This window comes from Molothrus ater, chromosome 8 (assembly GCF_012460135.2).
Source record: "Molothrus ater isolate BHLD 08-10-18 breed brown headed cowbird chromosome 8, BPBGC_Mater_1.1, whole genome shotgun sequence".
NCBI classification, from domain to species: domain Eukaryota; kingdom Metazoa; phylum Chordata; class Aves; order Passeriformes; family Icteridae; genus Molothrus; species Molothrus ater.
Window position 1 is genome coordinate 11,421,581 of NC_050485.2, and position 18,844 is coordinate 11,440,424.

The following is an 18,844-nucleotide window of genomic DNA, read 5'->3' on the forward strand; positions in this document are numbered from 1 at the left end:
ATGCATCTAATTTTTCAGTATGCCTCACTACATCCAGATTTTTTTAATAATTCAAGACAATACACGATTGGTGGTTAAGGGATAACGTCTAACAACAAAACTAGGAGACATATAATCATACCTAATCCCTTTGTCCTAGAGAAGCAAGTGCATAGTAACACATGGACAATCATTACCAGGTGGTTTTTTCCCTCCACTGTGGCCTGTTTCTTTTGGTTTTTGCCTTATAATAATCATATCACTGCTGTTGCTGGACTTGACTCATAATTAACACCATCTGTGCCTAACAAAGACCTTCAATCATCCTGGTATTCAGTTGCCTGCAGAGGCCATGCATTGAGCTGCTCACCCACCTGGCTTCCACTGCAGCATGCTAATGAAAGCAATGAATCTTAGCTATGGACACTTTCCCAGCAAAATTTGCAGAGCAGTGAAGAAAATTAAAGATCATTGTCACAACTAAGGCTTTCTTCTGGAAATCACTTTTCAATTAAAGCAATAATGGTGTACACTCAGCACCGACTACAAGCACAGTAAAGATAAAATTAAAATACTTAAGACCAAAAATGTTATTTAATGATGTATCAGTTTAAAGAGTATGGACTGAGGCTTGATGAACACAAACTTTGTGATTTGCTGAGAATCAGCAGTAGGAACAACTGAAGTTACAATTCTGTTATAATACTAAAACCCACATTACTTCAAAATAAATACTTACAAGAAATTCACTTATATATTTAAGGTAAATTTTCTCTGAATCAGAAAATTACACCTATCACTCCATTTGACAAGTGAGCAATTAATATAACTAAGAGGAATTAAAAGTTTCTTTTTCCCTTTTAACGTAAAAAATGGGTGAAGAGAACACATATAAACTGGATTTCCTTCAGTGTGGAACAAAATTTATCAGCTCATAGAAACAGATGCAGTGCTAACAAAATTAAAATTAGTAAAATATTAAAATTTTACAATGCCACCAGCTGCAAGGTACTGTGGTAGACTCCCCTCACAAGAATGCAGGGAATAATAAGGGAATAATACTGTTTTAAGCTACTTGCCAATTCACAGACCATTGAAGTTTTAGCAATTTCAGCAATGGTAAATATAATCTAACAGCATTTCCTTGAACCAGATCCCAGAATTTTAAGTCAACTTCTACATCTCTTAGTCATGCATCACAAAAAAAAAAAAAAAAATATATATATATATATGTGTGTGTGTGTGTGTGTGTGTGTGTTTTAATTCAGCTGTGTACTTAGCATGAAGGAATGTTCCTGTAGCCACTTAGTGTGGATTAACGAGTGTACTAAGGCAAACTTTATAAACATAATTAAAATACTTTTGCATGAGTAGATTTCACTATAAGCAGGAAGGCTTAAAATAAAGTTTAGTACAATTGAAGTCCTACTTACTTAACTCCTCAAATATGAAGATTGAAAGGCTATGTAAAATCTGTGCACACCCAAAACACTGGTAAATACATACTTGGGAGTACAGAACTATGAACTGCACAGGATGTCCTCAGCAAAATGATACAGCATAGCCCTAAACTGGTTACTTGAGGGGGAAAAAAAAATCAATATTTTACTTTTCTATGTCTTGCAAATTGAAAGAATAATACATTCCAAAAAACAGACTGTAACCTGAAAGCTATAGTAAAACCAAAGCTCAAACTGAGCTTTTTCTATTAACTGATTTCTGATCCTATCAGACTCATCTTCATTTTTTTTATACATCAGGCCAATGAGATCCACTTAAAATTCAGATGTAGCATTGTTGATTTACAAATTAAATTAAAATTGCTGTTTCCTTGAAGGGCCATGAAACTGAGAAGGAATCATCAAAGATGTTCTGCAGATTATTCCAGTTAAAATGGAAAAGCTTAAGGACTTGTAATGAAAATGAGATTGGTATCTAAAACCACTTGAGTGTTTATGTTTACATAGACTTGGACTTAGAGAACTATTCAGATAAACTTCATACCTCATACATGTCTGTAAAAGGGGTAACACAGACTACACAAATGAAGAAGATGTGAATTCTCCCGGGCAGTAACACTGTATCTGTAATAAATTTGAATGAATAATCCTCACCAGGCTTGCAGTATTTTTGTAGAAGATTTTGCTGAGCAAAATCAAATGTCTCTCAAAAGACAAAACACGGAAGCAGTAGCAAACAAGCAGGAAAGCCAAACACAGTACACTATCACAACTTAGCCTCAAATGATCCCACAAGAGAATTCCTAAGGACACAAAGTGCTGCTTTCAGGGGGGAAAAAAATTTCTAGTAAGACTTTCCAAGAGAATTTGCTAATGACACTTTTCTCCTTGTGCTCTCACACAGGAAACTTCTCAAACAAAATACAGAGATTTCCAATGCATCCTTCCTTCCCAATTTATTCCAATGCAATGGCAAGAAACCAGCATGAATCCTCCAAAACAAGAAATCAGACTTTTCATTTTGCAATGTTTTGGTAAGTAAGTTCTAGTATAGTATCTCTGACATGTTTCCAGCTAAATTGCTACTGAACAAGTAGACAAAATCACCTGGGTTGGAATCATGAAGTCTAACTGTTAGCATAGGTAAAAGAGACTTGCTTCACCCTAAATAATAAAGACAACAGCCAAAAAATGAACTCAAAGGCACCACAGGAGATAGAAGAAGCACAAGAAAACTGTTTTCCTCGAGGGAATCACAATCCTTTCAAAAAGTCATCCACATACAACATAATTTGACCAAATTCTCAAAGGAATGACTTTTTACAAGCATGCACTTGCAGAGCTTAAATACACTGATATAACACTCTATTTGATTCTGCATTGCTGAAATGGGTGTCAGGTCAGCAGAATAAAATTAAGCAGAACTTTTCACTTTAGGGATATACATGGGGTGTTTCTAACATGAATTAATCCACTAAGAATTTACAAAAAAAAAAAAAACACCAAAAAGACCAAGATGTGGGTAGAGAACTCAAAAAGAGTAAGACGGGAGAAAGGAGGAGAAACTGAAGAAAAAGTGTGCAACTACAGTATGCTAACTTGAGGTTCCTCAATTTAAACTGCAGCACAATTTAAATATTGACTGAAAGCCAAGAGAAATGCCCAGTTAAACCACTTGTTGATCAAGAAATCAATACGCTGGTAGTAGTACATGGATTGTGTGGCCCAAAGAAAGCTCAAGTCTCCCATGTTGTCAGCTTTGCTCTTCTTGAGGAAAAGAATCAAAGACTCAAAAATGCAGTGCCAAAAATTCATCATATATTCCATTAACTTCAGAAAAAGCAATTACCCTGACACATCGCTGTAGTTTGATCTGAAATTGAAACATAAGTAAGAACAGGTTTTAATCTATTCCACACTTTTGACCTGGAAATATCAGGTATCCAGGAGCTTTGCCACTTTGCTTTAAAAAGTTTTGCAAAAGTCTTCAGGAAGGAACCACTTTACATACTTCAGTGGTGACATATTAAGGAAAAATTGCTAAAATCAACAGAAACACTCATTGCAATGTTAAGAAGGAAAACCAATTGTCCTCACTTCAAGGGAGCTCAAGACAGAACTTGAGTTTTCCCACCACGTGGCTCCTCTCCACAAAGAAAACCTCTGCTTTAGTTATTTGCATTATCCTTAACACATCTATGGCTTCAAACTCGCACAATACAGAGCTGGCATCCACGTATCCAAGAATGCCTTTTGCTGGTGCCACCACATCCCAAATATCGGGACGTACAGATGTCAGCAGTGGAATGTCTGATTTTCTGAGTCACAGAATGACTGGTTTAGAACATTACTACTACCATTACAGACAGTAGGCAGGCTCACATGGACTGACTCTGGTGTACAATCTTAACAGTTGCAATAATGGAAAACCTTAAACTAGCTCAGAGAAAGCATGAGCATGTCATCATAGAACTTTAAATTGCTATTGATTCTTCAGAATATCACACTCCCAAAAGAACTGTATTCAAGGAAGAATATTTTTTTAAGTTCCTTTTTATTAATTTCTTCTGTGTTAGGCTACCAGTGTGCCTGTTACAACACTGACAGTGCCCAGCTCAATGTGAACACAAGAGTGGAGTATGAACAGTATCAGAATATGGTCTGACTTATCTTGTTTGTATCAAACCACCACACAGCCTGATAAAACTTTCTTCTGCCTGGCCAAAACCACACCACTGTATGATTACATCAGAGTAAACCTAAAAAATACTGAGATGCTTTGCAGACCATGAGTAGTTCACCTTATGGTGGTAGAAACCTATCACGCTCAGAAGCTGGAAATACAGAGATGCTCATACTGTCTAATTCATGCAGAGGTTTTCAGAAGTGTTCTTGTCACTCTCCCCAGATGCTTTTTACTCCTCCAAACTGCAATTTTCTGACAAATATTTTTAGTCTTTATTTCTTACCCTAGTCTTGATTTTGAAAGAAAGATTCTGCACATGTGTAATGAATATAAAAACTGTAATTTTGCAAGAGTATGTATAATCTCAATACACAAAAGTAGTTTTCCTCTCCATTCTACAGATCAAATGTGACTGTGCTCAATTCAGTTTATGTAATTTTTTTTTCCCATTCTTGAGTTATTTTTGTAGAACCTTTGCTATTATAGAGTTCTTTGCACTCAGGCAATGAGATCAAGCACTGATTTGAAGTAGATGAATGGAGAAATTCAGAGATGTATAATTGCTGCAGGAAAGGAGAGAAAGGAAAATGTACTCAAATACTCACTTTGATGAATCTATGAAGTATATTACAAGAGCACCAATACTAAGAGCGAAGACTAAGACAACCTACAAAAGAAAAGAAAAGAGTAATTATTTAACAGCATTAACCATTTCTTCTTTTACATACAAAAACAACAAAAAAAGACAACAAAATAATCATAAGCTAGTTTAATTTCAGCTCTGATTTTCTTTAGGAAATTAGTCCTACTTGAGCTTCAAACATTATATATTATCATAGAATCTTTCTTGCATTAAAAAGAGACAGAAAAATTTGGCTTTACCAGACCTCTTCTTCAGGATTGCTCATTGGTACAAAAACCAGGAGTGACCAAACTTCCATTTATATACATGGATGTGAAACCCACAGGAAAACCGTAAGAATGCACTCATGTCCATAGGGGCTACAGTGAACTGTCAAACAGTTTAAAGCAAAACTTGATGCAGCACATGATAAAAGTTATGACTTTTGTTGACAATCTTAACATTTAAAGCTACAGATGAGTACTGGAATAAAAACATCTTGATTCAATACAGGCTTCAGACTTCTTTCTGAAGCTGCTGTATTATGAACAAGCCTGAGTGAGGATCACAGGGCAAGGAGGGGACACACAAGGTTTTCATTCTAAGTAGACTTTCTGAAACAGTGTAGACATTGCTCTGCTCCCAGCTGTCACTCAGTGCTGTAAAGGCAGCATCTGAAGCAAGGTATAATTATTACATAACCAAACTCTGAAGTTCTGCATGGCCAATATCAAAAATGTACATATCTTCAATAAAATGGTCATTAATGTATGAATATTACATAATTAATACTAATTGTTAAAATAACTATTCAACTGAAAGCTTAAATGATTTTTTCTTACTTTTATATCCTGCTGACCATAATATTTTTTACTTTGTGAATGTTTGAAAAAGAGTATTTTGCCTGAGTACAAGTATCTGTTGTCTTGTCTGATGCATTATCACCTGAACCAGTGAGATCTGTCCATCAAATTCAAGAATCAAAGCATGAAATTCATTGAAATAACATTTTTACTACCCAAGTCTAATATAGTTGTGTTAACATCTAGAGTTGAAATCTTCTTTCATTGTGTACAGGTGTTGCAAGGTGAAATAAGCTATTAAACACACACCAACTGGTAGTAGTCCCGCCATCACAAGAAATTATAGTGGTGAATAGAACTTGTGGATTGTTATCTGACAACATACCCCAAATTATGATTAGCAGCCATCCCAAGGCCCATTTTCCTCTGAATTAAGATAGTGGGAATCATATTATTATGCACACTCTGCCCTACCTGTTGGAATAGTCCAAGCTAGATACAATCATGGTTTCAATCTGAATCAAATCTGCTCCATTATTTATTATCAATCCATTTCAAGGAAAGTCTGCATTTTTAAAAAACAAAATTTTAAAGAGTGCTGAGTGTTCTGAGAACACAGAGCTTACAATTTTGGCAAAAATTTTGCTTTTTCCCAAACCAGTTTTAAACACAGCTATTTACTTTCAAATAATTTAAAGTCAAGTATTAGTGGTAATGTTTTATCCTGCATTCTGTGGAATCATTTCTATAGTAACAGCACCCTCAAAGCCACTATTAAATATAGGTATCTCTTTAAAAAAATCAGGAAAGAAAACAGCAATGAGAAAACAATAAAAAGCAAACAATCTATAAATAACAGAAGAAAGAAAAGAAGAAAAAACAACCATAAAAAAAGCCACAGGACAAAAGAGATTTACCCTATGGTAGGAGTTTTGGGTTGCAGAATGCTGAGATGGCCACTTAATGCTGGAAATGAAAATTTAAAAACTGAGATTGTAATCCATTTGGGACTCTATAAATACTCTTCTTATTCATTCAAGTTTCACAAAGCACACAAGGGCTTTGTAAAACTTTTATTTTTCCTTTTCACATAGCAAGTCTCGAGTTATGACTTTCAGTCATTTCCTCTGACCTGTAGAGCAAACCCAGCAAAACACTGCATCAGCCTTACATTTCAGTTATAGCCAATCCTTTGTTAATCATCACTATGCTGGCTCAATGTTATAGAGATTCTGGGTGTGACCTTCCAAAACACTTAAGGCTTTCAGATGTTCTGTGACAGTTCATGTAACTGCCACTAAAATGCAAAAAACATATATCTATATATTTATATACACACCTGATTTTAAACCAAGGCTTATTTTCTCTTCTCTTGCCTTGAAACACATACCTAACATGATACATAATGTCTCAAAGAACCACAGAAAGGGTATCAGAAGAGAATGGAATATGAAACTCCATTTGTTTTTCCTGCTAGCAGAGAAACACATTTTTCCTTTGCTAAGTGACAGGGGAGTTGAGCTGAAATTGAAACCATCAAGTGTGTGGGAAAAGCAGACCCTGAACCAATCAGGTTAAAGTTATAGTAAAATAAAAAAAAAAAAGATTTTAACAAACCCCAAACTCCTGTATGCTATATGATAATATCTCAGATGCAAGTTTTTTGTATTCCCATTTAAAGAACGTGGAGTGTAACCTGGTTATTCAGACCCAGGATGACACTTACTGAGTTTGCTCTAGTGTTCCCTAGATTGCCAGGGGAGATAATATCTGTTTTAGAGACCTTACTAGGCTAGAGGGGCGTCACAAACATAGATCCATACCCCAAATTCACAGCAACTAAAATCTGAGAGAAGGAAAAGCACGTATGTATGTGAATTACTGCCTTTCTGGTTAACTAGGCCATGGCAAGAAGTTTGCTTCCTTTGTTTATTATTTCAATGTGTTTGCCAAAACATTGCAATTGCTACACATCTATTATAACCCTTCTGTACAGAAGGAAAGAATCCTTTAATTTATAATAGCTTGCTGTTTGTATAAGATTGAGAAATGTGAACTCATATGCTAACATCTATACTGACTAAGCACTTACTAACAAATTAAAAATAAACACCAATCTGATTAAAGAAAAGAGGGGGAAATACATGGAATAGTTGCTGCATATCCCTAAATCTTTCATTAAAAAAGGAATAGAAAAATCCAGCCCCAGATTTAAACAAAAAAGTAGAATGCCTTTTTATGGCAAGAGTCAGAGAAACTGCAGATAAAATTCATCTAAGGAAAACTAAAAATGTTTTGACTGATTCCAAGATGCTCTAGAAGAGCTCTGACTGCAGTCAAAATTTAGGCATCCATAATAAATACAAAAAGAAAAAAGAGAAAGAAAAAAAGGAGAGTTTTGATAAGGGTGTAACAACATAATAATACTGCAGGCAAGAACCAACTCCGAGAAACACTGTCCCAAATAAGCTCAGGCCCCAGCCCATGTAACAAAGGGATGATCCAAGGGGTGGCACTGTTCCCCCTACAACTCCAAAACTGCACTGTTGAAGAAAAAAGGGAAAGCAAGAAGGCTGGTTCATTAGACAGGAGGGCTACAGTTATTAATGAAGAGACTCTAGAGCAGGAACTTCAGATTCTCATACCCTGTAACACTTGAACATTCTGTGAAAGTTGAAACAGAACTCTTTGAAGTTTCAAAGGCAAATTCGTGCTTATACAAGATTAAATTATCCAAACATAATTAATACAAAATAGCATAGAACTCAAGAGGCAAAGCAGAAAATCAAAAAGGAATAATCATCTCTTTTTATTTTCCTCCAAAATTAAGTATTAAAATAGGAAGTATGCAGTGAAAAAAAAACCAAACACTTTCAGAAATCTGTAACCCCTAACACCTCGGGGCATCAGAGAGTTCTTATTTTTTCTGACGACAATCTGTTCTGTACTGTTCTTCAAAAATGTTTCTTTCAAACTCTTATTCTATGGTTAAATTATTCTACCCAAAGGCTACTGTAATCCTTAGAATATACTAGGTTTTTAGTCACTAATATTTTTTGAAATTTACTTGGTTTTCATTTCTACATTCACACAGTAAAGTCTGTTAATAAGATACTCAGTTTTATCAACTATGATTTTAAAATAAAATTACATTTGTTTTTATATTTATAATTAGTTATGGAGAACACTAATTAGTTCCTAGTTCCTGTATACATAAAGCTAAAGCCTCAATGATCCATTAAACTTTTGTTTGCACTACTAAGATGTGAATAGCCTGATGTTTTGATCTAACTTGGGTGAAAATTCTCATACCTTAAATCTAAACCCCAAATGTCATTTAACCATCAAATAAGAAATAAACTGTAGTTCTTTTATAGACAGACAGAATTTGCTTGTCCAGATTTATTAGGAATGAGAACCATAAAAATCCAAAGACCCACCTGCTTCAAGTTACATTTCAGAAGTTATCAATTCCTTCTAGTTTGGCAATCCCAGCATTACTTTGTAGACTCTCGGAGATGTACCCACATCTCTGCAATTTAACAAAAGTAAGACCTTCTTGACCATAGAAGATCCAGAGTATCTTACCTAAAATTGCCAACTCTTAGTTACTGAGTTAACTTAATTGCTAACTCAGATACTTAATTGCTACTCTTTGTTACTAAATCTTCATTTTGAGCTTGAAGCAACTAAAACACTAAATCCAAATTTTGCAATTTTTGTAGCCACATTAAAAACTTTTCAGAAACCCTGACTTGAAAATCTTTTACAAGATTCTACATGCAAGTCATTTCCTTTCAGTGACATTTTACGATTTAGTTTTTTGTTTACTGCTATTACAAAAAAGGAGTTAACAAAAAAGTTCATCAGCTATTAAATTTTACAGTAACTAATTTAGTGATCAGCACACAATAAAAACAGTACTGTAAATTTGTCAGCTTTACAAGATTTTTTGCTATATAAATTTTCCCCTTCAGCAAAGCTCATATAGGCTTACATTTTCCAAGTCTGAGTTTATCCAAAAGAGGAGGTGAAGGGGAGTGAGAAATGACTACCTGATACACCAGTAGACAGTAAATTCTCCATAAACTTCTGTCAGAAAATTCATAGCAAGGATTTAATTTTAAAACCAAAAGGCATCAAAGTGGTCCAGCATGAGCTCTGCTTGATGACCATGAATAATCAGAAGTCTTGGTTATTGTCCTTAGTCCTACCATTCTTATGATGTGTGACTTAAGCATATTACTTGACCTCTCCAGGCTCTCAATTCTCCCTCTTGCTTGGATTTGGCAGGAATACTCCATGTCAAACTCATCAGGGCAACCACTCCCCTCACTACAGGTGTTTGCAGTGGGTCTTGCACAGCTGAGACCTCTCCTGAGGCCACAGTAACCACCAAGACCCCAAACAGGACATGGCATCAGTGGCAGCAGCACTGCCTATGACAGCAAAGGGGCTTTGTGCATTAAAGGGTTTTATTTAAGTAGAAAGGTGTCAGTAACTCTATGATAAACTTTTTGCCAATTTTTCTGGAACTATACTTTTGGTACCATTAAGTCACTACCCAGTATAATAAAGTTTTTAGTTTATTACTAAAATTCTGTACTTATCATAAATATATCTTTAAAAATACAGATCATATGTAATGCATCTCTTTTTACAGACTTGAATAATATTGATAAGAACTATAGAAATAACATTATTTCTGGGACAGAAAACAGATAAGAGCAAACAGAGAAGAGTTACCAAAAAAAAACAAAAAAAAAAAAAAAAAAAAAGGCATATATTTAGTTCCCAAATATCTAATTTATGCATCAGAGCAGTAGTTTGGGAATATCTGAAATGTACAATTAAAAGCTATGGGAAAGGCCTGAATCACTGTGAGCTTGCCTAACTACTCATGACTGTAGTAAGTAACTGATGTAATAGGTCACTGGGAATAGAATATGAAACATCTCTGAATGAAACCATACTAAGGAGAATTAGCAAATTCAGTCTCCCTGCCACAAGCTCCGTTTTCTTCTCTCTCCAATAAAAGATTCAGCTTTCTTGCACAGACTTGAACAGACTACATCTCATTTGAGCAGACTGCTTATTATAAGGAATGCTGTGAAATCAAAATAAAGGAATTACTAGAGTAGACATCAGAAACAGAAATATATTAAAAAAATTAAACAAACAAAAAAAATTTAAACAAACAAACAAAAAAAATTATAACTTCTATATACTTTTCCACACACAGTTCCAATCTGATTTGAGGAAAGATTTTTCAAAAGCATTTTTGCTGTCATCTGTTCTGTACATGCTTCAATGTATGTTAATATTTCAGCTTCATTTTGCTTTCTTGATACAGATTGGGGTTTTTCTCAACTTTCTACTGACATATTGACAATAAAATGAAAACTTCTGTTAAATCTATAAATGTGAAAAGACTGAGATTTTCTAATTAGTGAAAAAATACAAGACAAAAAGTCCCATCTGTTAATGGTGCTCAGCAACTTGAAGTTAATTAGGTTTGCTGGGAGAGTTCCTGGCAATATGACCAATTAAAACACATGCAACTTTTCCAATTCAGTATCATTAGTCAAAAAAATAGCAGTACCTTCTATCAAAATGTGCCACTATCTGGAGCTAAGTGGATGGCATTATATGTCCGTAAATATCTGCATATTTGAGGGGCTTTTCTGCCCCCAACCTAAAAGGTTCTTCCTCCTGATTAGCTAGCAGTCACCTAATTAAGGTCAAAATCACTCTTTGTACATTGGCAGAAGAATAGCTCTCACAGATTTCCAGTGGATGTGTGACTGGCTCTACAACCACGCTGAGCAAAAGTGTTGTGTTGGTGACCATCACCCACCAACTACTGGGGATGTCAGTGCTCTCCTTTCCAAGCTCCTCACTGTCCCACTGCAGATAAAGGCTGCCAATAAGCCTGCTGGCATGTTGTTCTAGAGAAACCACTGATGACCTGTCACTCAGATCCTGCAAAAATGAAAACCAGCCAGCTCAACTGCAGAACTGCACAAAGGCCAGAGAACTCAGGGAAGGGTCTCCTGTCACACCCTGCACTGCACCAGAGCAGCACGTGTGCTGGTGGCTGATAATTCACAGCCCCATGCCATTTGCTCAGCCCAAGGAAGCCTCTGGGTTTTGTGTCAGACCTTGAAATGCAGCATGTGCTTTTTTTTCTCTGTTTCTATGCTACTGTGCTTCAGTTGTGACAAAAGGGGGTTTATCTCCACATGAAGAATTGGAACCAGGTAACTTCATCTGGAGCACTTTGTTCTAACAATATTTTGGCCAACCTCTGGCTAAACAAAGTGATCAAGGGGAGATGAAGCAGCAAGCTGCACTTTTTGGTATAGTGCCTACACAAAAAAAATCTCCACCTGTGCGTGGAACATCTTGGAAAACACAAAAGTGCGCTAATTCCTGGGCAGAATAAAAGACAAGATATTACCCAAAAATCACAATCAAATTCTTTATAATTAATTTATAAACCAATCTAACTATATGATGGTGCAACACCTGGGAAAGTAATCAACTCAAATCAAATAAATCTATTTACCAGTAAAATGTAATGTAGTCGTCTGCCAACCCACCTCTGTATCTGGAATACTGCAATACAGAACTGAAAAATCAATAAACTATAAAGAAAAAAAGGAAAATACTGGAAAACATGGTCTTTTTGAATTAAGCAATTATCTATTATCTATTAGGCAGTATACTTTTTCTTAAAAGTATTTGTTCAAAAAATAAAAAAAATAAATAATAATAAAAATTAAAAAACACAAAACCAAACAAAACCACAAAAACTAATTTCACAGTTCTTGTCCATACTCCTCATCATTTACCATTCAGTTTTGTAACTGACAACAAAGTAGGAGAACATCCAAGAAACAGTCAAAGAAAATACAAAACAGAAAACAAAGAATAGTGGTGAAAATACCAGAAAAGAATAATACAATAGGGTAAACAAAATGCTGTGTCTTTAAAATGCTAAAATCAGAAAGATATCGCTGAAGTAAAGGGTTTGAGGTAAGGAAACCACTCAAACAAGTTTTCAAGAAAAACTGCAGTCCAAAATGTGGACCTTCTGAGAATTTAGGCCTCTTCCTCCAATTCACAGTGCATTTGTACAATATTATACATATTAACAGTACTGTTAAAGGGAGCTCAAACTTTACTGCCATGCCATAAGAAATTACTGAAAAGAAGTACATTTCTTTGTGAATGAATCACTTTAAGGATGACATTTAATGAAATTATTTACCTTATACATTCAAAATTAATACTAGATTGTATGGCAGACAAAAGGAATCCTCACATTCCTCAGTTATTTTGACATTAGTCTGACATGCAGCCTACACAACAGACAGTCATGCCAATAAATGTTCAAAGAAGAAATAGAGAAAGAGGTTACTCCTCCTTGCTAAGGTTTTATAATTGAACAAATTGCTAAATTTTCAGATTTTGTGTTACTCAGATTTCCTGCTACTATTTCTCAATTTTCAAACAGCAGAACTCCACAAACACAGAAACAAGTAACCTCCCATTTGAACTGTTTAGGTTCTTAGTCACCAGACTCACACATACAGCAAAGGTAGATACAGCTGTGCATGTATTTGAAAAACTGGAAGCTCTTGGCTTCAGTAAAGCCTAGTAAATTTTCATTCAAGAAAAGACTGAATCAAGAATGCTGAAATCATTTAGCACACGACAGAGGATTTGAATGCTTGTCAAAGAGTGTACTTTAAAACATGAAAACAAGACACAGAAGGGAAAAGACTCACTGCTAAATGCATCTGACAGGCTGCAAAAGGAGTTTGCTGCTGCAGTATCAACATCACAACTCTCATCTTCCATGTACCATTACCTCATGCGGGTTTTCTCTTAAACCTTTTGTAATATAATATAATAAATGAAATTTAGCACTTTCACTTCCAGACAAAACATAGAGTATAACAATTTCTGATACTTGCAAATACATTGGTCAACTTCTACTCTAAGTCTAGAAAAATCCATAACTGTTTCATAGACTTCTAAAGGGAGGTAGCCATCAACGTGACTTTTTTAATGGGGACCACTAAACCTTCGGCCATTCACACGAGGATTTTCAGGAGCTCACTGCTCCTCAAGTCATGTTCTCTGCTCAGCCATTTGGCACAGCTTAATGTCAACTATATGAGCAGCTTTCTGTGACAATTAACAGGGATATCAAACACAGGACCATCAATGAGGAAAATGAGCAAAAGGAAACTACGTGATATAGGAAGGGGGAAACTTGGCGACAGAGCTAAAGAGCACAGTAGCTTTGAAAGCCACCTTTTTAAGCATCTTTTTCCTCCTTTTTCTCTGCCATTGTTTGTCCTTCAGTCATTTTGCCAAATTTGATAGCTTTGACTGATAGCTATAGGAAAATCTCTCTTACCAATCTGCTTTGAAGATTAAAATATTGACTTTTTATCACTGGGAATAAATCTAAGCCTACTTAATCATCCAGCTATACATGAAAATGCGTGAATACAAAAAGCTGCCTTTAATTAGTGTACAAAAGAAAACTATAGAGAGCAAGTCTGAGCATTGTAAATTGTAGCACTCACTAATTTTTAGTCTTTTTAGTAATTTAGTCTTAAGAAGTCTGATAGTTCTAAACAAAGGCATAAACCTCAATAGTTTTACAGAGGCTATGTCAAAACATAATTCTTATCAGACCTCTCAATTTCCGACAGCAACAAAAAAAGAGACAATGTGAGCTCTTCTGGTTTTTAGACTAATTTGAACTGAAAAGCCTGCCAATTAATTATCTGATAAAGCCATTGATCATGAGATGTAAGTTCTCCTCATAATTAGAAAATAAAATTTAGCAATTTTAAGGGAGCAGCTAAACCTAAAGTAGACTGGTCAGGGTTGTGGTGATCTTGGTTTATGGGTAAGCATTCACTCACACTAAGAAAGCAATTTTCAGTGGGCTTTGGAATAACATGGAACCAATGTTCATACAGTTGTTTCTGCAACTTGAAAAAACATTCATACATATTTTCTCTTTATATTAGGTAAAATTTGCATAAGCATAATTATATGCTACGTTGGGTCAAATCTTGATTCACAAGACTGCACTGATATGCAGACCTTGATATTTCAGAGAAAGACAAGGAGGCCTTTGATGCCATCAATTACAAGCAGTGGTGATTTCCATACTGCCACTGTCAAGGTGATGGCATGTTGTGAATATTGTTAATCTGGAATTATGATTCAACATTATCTACCAAATGATAGGAAATTTACATGAGGTATGAAATTAAATCAGTGATTTGCAACTATCACTAAAGACCAATGCAGAAAACAAATGATGCAGCAAGCAAATGTAAAAGCTATTTTATACAACAAACCTTTTCTTGCAGGGAATGCTTTTTCTCAGTGGTAGGATGGAAAGACTAGTTTCTCTGTTAGGATGCAAAGACTGATTTATTCAACCAACCTGCTCACTGCCGTCTCTGTTTTGCTATGTAGTTATAATTTTAAAACTGAAAGCTTTATTATGAGCCTTTTTCTATGTGGCCAAAGGCCTGCAGAATCAACTTCAAACGTAACTCTCTAACAGCCTTATACAGTACCCTTACTTTTAAAAAAATACAGCAGTGACCACTAAATGCCTTGAAACCAACTGTTACCTCAGCAGACTTCTTCTATTGCTAGTGACAATATCATCAGGTCCTTTAAGTTTCACCCTCTGGTACCATGGCTTTTGTTATTCTTATCATAGAACATGAAGATTTTAATTAGAAAAAAAAAAAAAAACAACAATAAACAACATTCTCAAAGTCCTCCTTTCCTCTGGGCCCATAGCCTTTGCATCTTTATCTGGCTTTGCTAGCCCATAGTATTTCTCATCAGAATCTTTATTTTTCATGCAGACATCATTTTGATAAAATTACCTACCTTCCCACCTGCTTTATAGGGTCCTTTATAAATGTGTAAGAATGAAAGGCCACCAAGTTCATTATGGTGTGGTCTTATTCACAGGCATAAAAGAGGGTGGAGAATGAGGAACATCCAACTTCAGCTTATATTCTGTTTCATAAATGCCAGCTGATACATAATTTTTCCCCTTTTCTGCATGCTTGCTTCAGCCTAGCTATAGTCTCTTTCCAAGGCGTTTCTGAAAACCACCAAAAAACCAAAACTGGAAAAACTACCAGGCAATCATGTAGGAAAAAATTGGAAAAAACTACCAGGCTGTCATGGTGAAAAATTTATAAGAGATATTCTTAGGACTCCATGTCTTTATGTTAATATGCAGTTTTAGTTGACATTTTAACATTACAGAATGGGTAGAAGTTTAAAGTACATAATGGATTTGAAGGTTTTTTAAGTATTGCAAAAAAAAATATATTTTTCATGAACTATAAAAAACATCCAGTAGCAAACCTTGTGAAAGACAAAGTGGTTTTCTCTGAATAAGTACTGCAGAACCTGCCTGAGATTCCTGTAAGGTAAATTATGCCATTGAAGTGTAAACCCTTTTCTTTTTTCCTTCCCTGCCTCCTGAAACTCTACTTACTATTGAGCTCCTACAGAGATTCAGTCCAATGCTGCTTTATTCAAAAACCATTTTAAAATAGGTCACCTCTCTAGAATCTATTCTTAAACAGAAAGTTTGAAAAGCAGATGTCAATGAGATTACCTTTTTAGCACCTCTTTATCTGTAACAAGAGTTTAAGTCTTTAGCCTGGGACAGAAGCTTCTCTCTCCCAGCTGTAGGCCCAGCTGCTTTCCTACACTGTGCTACACCCACTGCTCTGATGCTCAGCCTCCCCTAAAGACACTGCTCTTGTCTAGTAAAGGAAAAGCTGGCAGGTAAAAGAGAAAGACCAGCAGGGTGAGTGAGTGGCCTATTTTGGTTTTCTATCAAACCAAAGTCTCATCAACCCCTGGGTTTTGTCAATGACTTCCTCCCTCCTCTGAAGCAGTTCACTGCAATTACAGCCCTATACACAGGACCAAAAAGTGAGAAAAAACAAGAAAATTATTAAAAGCAGTCCAATGACACTTAACAAATGGCAATAACACTTGAAAAGTGTTTATACCAAATCTGCAAATGAGAAATATTTATACTGCAGTGATGACACTGCACAAGAAGGAAGACTATCAAGTCCTAATGCTAACAAATAATTTGTTTTCTCAACAGCTTGGCTGACATGCTTCCTTCTGACTCTCAGGCAGAGCTGGAAGACAGAGCTTTCAGCATTTGTAATTTCAAACACTAAGTTAAAATTCCATTTGCTGATTGCCTAAAACCCCAGAATGCGCCTCTGATCAATCTTACAACAAAGACCCATGTAAAAGTGTGCCAAGGCAGACTGCTGACTCTGAAAGGAAGTCCATGTACTGATTCATTAATGCCACTGCCAGCAGCACTGACTCATTCCTTGGAGATATCTTGCTGAAGCAGTTTCTCAATCCATAGTTTAGTTTCTTATCATGGCTACAGGTGTATTAGACACCAGGAAGACCAAGCACACAGTCATATGTGCTTACAGGACTGAAATTAAAGCTGCAGCTCTCTCTTAACTCTAAGAACTAGAGTAGGATGTCACTACTGACAAGACCATGCTGCAGGGCTACTCCACAAAATAAAACATGGGCATGAGGAAAGGCTGCTGGGGATGAACAGAGACTTTGCTAGAACAGGTGACACAGATTTTGCACAGACACTCTGCCACAGACAGTGTATGGTATAAGCTGCACAGTAACCAAACAGGCTTATTTTTGTACCAGTTCTTGAGTGAATTAGAAGCAAATAACCACTGTACTGAATAAATAGAGCACCTGTTTGTTGTGGTTCGTGTTTATTGTTAAATGGTCCATTCTATTATCCCCTCCACTTTCTAAAAATGGAGCAAGATTTTAATATCAATCATCTTCCACCTCAATAATCTTGGGACTAAAAAATGTTTGGTGAAGTTATTACCTCACCACTTTTTAAAATCCAGTATTTAACATCAATGACTCAGTTATTAAATAGTTCTCATTCTGTCCAGAAGCTTTTAAACTCTGTGGCCAGATCAATGATCATGTCTTTGATGTTCACTCTCCAGTCTCCTGGTGTATATACAAACTAAAATGAAAAATGTATGTTACTCAAGTACACTGCTATTCCTTTTTCACAGAAAAAACCAAGAGAAACTATTATTAGTCTGATCTCGGAGCAAAGTGTTCTCAGTACATGAACAGCATTTGCTCATGTTGACATAAAGTATGAGGATTTTACCATCTTAGTTTCATTTATTCTGTATTTGTTCACATGCACAAAATACTGTCTCCAGCAGACTGATGAAAAGCCCATACTTTTATCTTTTTTACAATAGAAAACATTTTAGTGGTCACAAGTTCCTGCCTTCAATTCAAGCTCCTGAAGCTTCTTCACTGTGATGCAGAACTCAAAGTAAATGCTGAAATATTACTTTTAAGAACACTCTGATATAGTAGCGGAAACCACAAGAATTAATGGGGTTTTGCATATTTTAAGCTCAGACTGTCCATGGGAGGTTAGGATCTCCATTGCTATAAAACTCCCTAGGGTTTGCATGACCTGGTTGTGGTCGCAGGGCAGGGGGGCTGCAGGGGTGAATTCTGAGAAGCTGCTGGAGGTTTCCCTACACTCAGCACTGCTGTTGCTAAGGCTGAGCCCATCAGTGATGGTGGGGGCTCTGTGGAGGCTGTGTCAGGGAAAAGGCAGGAAGCAAAGCACAGACAGACCTAAACAAGAAGGAAAATAATATGCACACCATATACATTAACTTCTATTTAACTCTAAAATCCCACACATTGAATTCACCTGTTTATAAAATGTACATGTTCTTCACACTATTTCTTTCACACCATGTGGACTGACATAGTTGACAAGTAGGCCATGCAAGTTTTGCATGAATAGTGTACTTTAAAAATTGTCCTGGCAAGCTGTTTAAAGAGCCAGGTTTTCCTCTGCTAGTCCTTGTGCAGGAAGATGTGTTTTGAATCTGAGATCTATATGTTTGAACTTCACAATTGAGCTTGATTGTATGAAAACTGAACCTGTTCTGAAAACATACAAGCATTTTTTAAAAAGAGTAGCTTCATAGTTATTCTGAATTCTTCTGCTCATTGTATGTGTGACTAAAACTCACTGCAAGTCCTACTTTGAGTCATGAACTTAAGAGAACCTGGATTGTCTTTTTTCCTGCACCAAATCAAACTCAATTTGAACCAACAACTGACACTCAGCCATCTTCATTATCCTATTTTTCACTGT

General features: G+C 35.9%; 1 protein-coding gene across 17 annotated transcripts in view; it reads right to left on the reverse strand.

The window, feature by feature from the left end:
• KCNMA1 (potassium calcium-activated channel subfamily M alpha 1) overlaps window positions 1-18,844 on the reverse strand; it is a 414,751-nt gene that overhangs the window by 227,064 nt on the left and 168,843 nt on the right. For all 17 annotated transcript variants that reach the window (XM_036386077.2, XM_054515514.1, XM_036386078.2 and 14 more), the window contains exon 3: window positions 4,731-4,792. In XM_036386077.2, the coding sequence (XP_036241970.1) occupies window positions 4,731-4,792 (62 nt within the window). The remainder of the gene's footprint in view (window positions 1-4,730; window positions 4,793-18,844) is intronic.